Genomic DNA, 4468 nt, shown 5'->3' on the forward strand with positions numbered 1-4468 from the left:
TAGGCAACTGCGATGAGCTAGGAGTAGAACTACTTTTTACGTGTCGCGCAGTCACGCCCAATGAATTCTGATTTAATTGAAATCAAACTTGAATAGCAATATTTGATATCAAATCTCAATGGCAATGGATCTTTTATAATGAAAAAAATGCGCAAGTATAATTAAAATATGAAAATGCGCATGAATACACAGCACGATGCTGATTGGTCGTTTATTATTGACTTCCGTCAACATTGAATGGGGAGCACGTGTTCACGATGAGTAATCAAAATGAATCAAAAACATACGAAATTACGCCCGCTGATTGTTCTTTGGAAATTCATACTTTCTCCGAAAAGTTTATGGATACCGTAGTGCATTTTTCTACCCTCAAAATGCATGACAGTTTCTTTTTATGGGCTGGGACGACTTCTAAAATGCCAGACATGTCACTTGCAATGTCACTTAGGATGGTAAGCTGTATTGGTAGCGCTGTATTTTATGAGAGTTTTTGTTAATTAATGATGATAATTGTCTTAAGGTATAGTCTTTCATTACTATTGGAATCACTCAAAATCTATAGGCGTTTATGTATCCTAAATATTCTTCATAGATTAGTTTATTGATTTACTGTTAGGTGGCAGCACCTCCTAGTCAATGTCGATATTTGTACTTAATTCCAGCTAAATAATCCCGACGCTTCACGGCTTTTCGGTGAAACTGACAACCAGACATCAATAAATCTTTCCAAACATTTAGGTAAGAAAATTAAATGCAAATCGTTGTATCAATGCAATTTTTTCCTGAATGATATTGAAACTTGCAATTTTTTTCAGCCAAGAAAACAATGAAGCAGGTTTATGCGAGCTGCAATATTCCCGACGATCAATTACTAGTATCAGCAGTTGAAAAAAGAATAGCCAAAGAAATAAACGATCATCCTGAAAAATTCTGATATAAAAAAATGAACTCATCCTGATGTAAATTGTGCTTATGTACATACTCATTGTAATAATTTTTTTCTTCACTATTAAAAATGTAATTAAAAAAAAATGCTAGGAGTTTTAAATAAGTCCCCACAAATTTTGGTTGTTGTACAATTCAGAACATTTATCTTAATTTTGGAATTTTCTCCACTTCACAATTTTTGATTCCCACAATGGATAGTGTCAAGATGATAGGAAATTGCTTCAGGAGTATCCGCGATACAGTGACCATAAAATTGGCTTCGAGAGTTCCATCATGCGGTGGCTATAAAATCCTGTCTGAACCAGTGAGAGCAACAAGACAAGAAAATCGAACAGAAAACAACTCGCAAATTCTCTTCATATGTTATTTATTAGAACAAGTTAATGTATCCACTAGTTCCGAACTGTTTAATAAGTGGTATGCGGTCTTGCTGTGGTGAATCGAGGAGCGTGGAGCGGCCTGCTAGTTCTGTGCGGCAGAGGGAACTTGATCTTCGAGTTGTGGAACTGTGTAATATGCGGTCGTCGACATTTACTCGCCGGGATCTCTTCGACTCGCATGATTTGAATCGAATGCGATCGGGCTCTGTGTCTGGCACCCATATCACGGTCTAAAATAAAAAATATGAAATTTCATCATTCGATAATGCTGTTCAACAGGTTTTCCATGCATGTCTCCCTCGATGTTGGCACTTTATCCAAGCTTTACTAGAATATTTCAACTCTAAACAAACAAAAACAATGGATGTAAGAGATTTTCAAAACTTTATAAGATATTGTTCACACTACGATAGTGAATGTCTGAAGGGGTACTCGCCGACTGCTGAATGATCATTTATTAATAGCCCAGACTTAAATATGACAAGGGATTCAATCAAAACGACTTCGGACCCTGGCCCTTCTCAAATTAAGGAAAATTTTTATCTAAAACAAGACATAGGCAAAAACAGTTCTTAGACTCTAACTCAAACTCCGGAATTCATATGGGTTAGCTCAACATGTTTTTTTTTATTCATGCAGGTCTTTTGTGCGGATATTTCGACGCAACACTTGGCCTTTCATACTACAACGGTGGATGTCTTTAGAGGTACTTCCAGACTTCTGATGATGATTTTTGTAGTTGAAGTTGGAGCTCCATAGCCCTGAGTTAAATATGACGAGGGGTCCAATTTAAAGCTGTGATCACACACAATGTTTTTGGTCCTGAACAACTGTTCACACTGGTTCCAAATTCGGTCTAACCAAACCGTTGCACCAGGATAAGCGAAATATTAGCAGAATTTTTCATTATCGAGGGAAATTTGACTGGGACCTGATCAATGCCAATTTGACCCGCGCTAAATCGTCGCTGCGTGATCACTTGGCTTAAATGACTGGACCCTGGTCCTGCCTGCTTAAATTTAGGAATTTTTTTAAATTCAAAATAAAATCTTCCACGAAACTTACAGCACTGTGTGACAGCTCCACTAATGGTCAAATCACGGTACTCCCGATACATGTTGTGGCTACCACTTCGTGAGTCATAACGCAGCCAAATACCAAGATTCTTGATTTTCAATGGTCTCTTGTCGGACACCTGAAACAAACGAATTTACCACTGATTTCTAGAAGTTAATGGAGTGGCTTAAATTGGGACCAGATAATGCTGTACATTTGATCTAGTTTCATGTAACGTCCATAACGGTTTGAACACATTTATATCCCATTTTAAGCCTTGTATGAAGCCAACATGCTAGAGTGTATATTCACCAATTGACAGCATACGATTTCGCCAAGAGTTTTCTTCATCTTGTGCAATTGCTGGGCGAAATACCAGAATCTCGATTTAGCCGTGACTCGGTCCGTAGCAAATATTCTCATCTGATACAGCGGCGGCACCGGCTGTTTATCAGTGGGCAACATACGCCCAATAACCTTGTACTCCTTCAACTGAAATACGAAAGACAATTCCATATAAATCCGTGAGGCCTTTTCGTTAAGGGAGCGTTCACAAATTATGTACCTCAAAATCTCCCGTTTTTCTGAACCCCCTCCCCCCTTGTACCACCTTTGAACCAAATTCACTGACCCCCTCTTAGGTACGTACCATCGCACCCATGACCATCCCCCCCAATTATATTGATGCAAAGAATTAAGCAAGTATTGTTATTTATTGATTTTATATACCCGGTACTAAAAGCCGATAAAACACCAACGGCTATTTTCATTTGAGTTTGGTACATAAAGTACGTACCAAGATTGATTAATACCCCCTCCCTCAAAGTACGTACCTTTTTTGCTGACCCCTCCCCCATGTACCACTTTGTACCAAAATTCAGTAACCCCCCTCCCCCAATGGAGGTACGTAATTTATGAACGCTCCCTAAGTCGGCCCAAGTTGGATTTAAGTCAAAATGGTGCCATTTACCTCATCCCTAACATCCATACACATGAGGTCAAGGATCCAGTTTCACAAAAAAATGTAAGCCAAAAACAGTTTAGTTTAAATTGTTGTCCTCATCGAAAACATTTAGTACCCAATAGCTGTTTAACTTTTAGGAATATTTTACATCCCTAAAAGGCATTTTACATTTAGGAATTCCCTTGTACGTGATAAATGACTAGTCAGCTTTAATGTTAGGTCAGTCCGGCATCCTTTTTAGCTTTAGATCGAAGGTATGCAGACAATGACAGGGTAGATGCATACCCAGTTATCATTGGCCCAAGAAGACTTGGAAACTGATATTGAATCTATTCTATGCCAAGCACTAATTTTGAAAATCATATCCATTTAAGTTAAGATAGCTCTAAATAATGGAAAAATGAAAAGAGTTACGATTCGGGTTGAGGAAAGGAGAGAGGGCTTTTATGCCAATGTGGTTTCTTGCTGCCAAGAAGTTAAATCAGCAAAATCAAATGGTATATCAATTCTTATGTACTCTCTCTCATATCACCACAGCACAGGCACAGCAGTATATTATGGACATTTTTTTTCAGTTGGTACATTTGGCATGGTTTCATACGTAATCTTTTATGGTTAATAACTAATCGGTAGAAAATGTTAAGGGCAATGCGAACGCACTGTGCACTTGTACTGTATTATTACATTATGGTTAAATAAAGCTATTTTGAATTTGTATTGAACTGTACGTATTTCAAGAAATTTTTGGGCGAAAATAACGTGCGTTTTAGATCATAAAATACGCAGAAACCTATCGGAATCGAATATATAATAATCGAATTTTAGACTTTTGATGCATACCAGACGTGAAGCGGTAACGTTATCGAGAATAAAGAGATTTACGGAAAATATTTTACCTGTCCACGGGCCTTCATTTTGCTATACACGAGGGAAAGAACGATCACGTGACAGCGGGCGAGAAGTACTGTCCGTGGTTAAAATAGTTGAAAAAATAATTGAAAATAACTTCACAAATATACGAATTAAGTTTCCGGGATGGGTATCGATCTGAACCATACTTTCGATTTATCAGTAATAGATTTTTAAAAGTTAAAAACGTAGCGTCGAGATTAAACATGGC

At 37.7% G+C, this 4468-nt stretch overlaps 2 protein-coding genes across 2 annotated transcripts; one reads left to right on the forward strand and one right to left on the reverse strand.

Annotated features, from left to right (window-relative positions):
• The first annotated feature begins 112 nt into the window (after positions 1 to 112).
• LOC141901326 (proteasome assembly chaperone 4-like) lies at positions 113 to 1054 on the forward strand. The gene is made up of 3 exons (XM_074788501.1): positions 113 to 452; positions 663 to 738; positions 816 to 1054. Exons 1-3 carry the CDS (start codon positions 258 to 260, stop codon positions 932 to 934), a joined length of 390 nt encoding a protein of 129 aa, XP_074644602.1. The 5' UTR covers positions 113 to 257; the 3' UTR covers positions 935 to 1054.
• Positions 1055 to 1298: 244 nt separating this feature from the next.
• LOC141901325 (large ribosomal subunit protein eL20-like) lies at positions 1299 to 4309 on the reverse strand. Its single transcript, XM_074788500.1, has 4 exons — positions 4245 to 4309; positions 2697 to 2876; positions 2394 to 2523; positions 1299 to 1558 (listed from the first exon to the last, which is right to left on the reverse strand). Exons 1-4 carry the CDS (start codon positions 4260 to 4262, stop codon positions 1356 to 1358), a joined length of 531 nt encoding a protein of 176 aa, XP_074644601.1. The 5' UTR covers positions 4263 to 4309; the 3' UTR covers positions 1299 to 1355.
• Between the last annotated feature and the right edge of the window lie 159 nt (positions 4310 to 4468).

The sequence above is a fragment of the Tubulanus polymorphus genome, chromosome 3, assembly GCF_964204645.1.
Source record: "Tubulanus polymorphus chromosome 3, tnTubPoly1.2, whole genome shotgun sequence".
Taxonomy (NCBI): domain Eukaryota; kingdom Metazoa; phylum Nemertea; class Palaeonemertea; order Tubulaniformes; family Tubulanidae; genus Tubulanus; species Tubulanus polymorphus.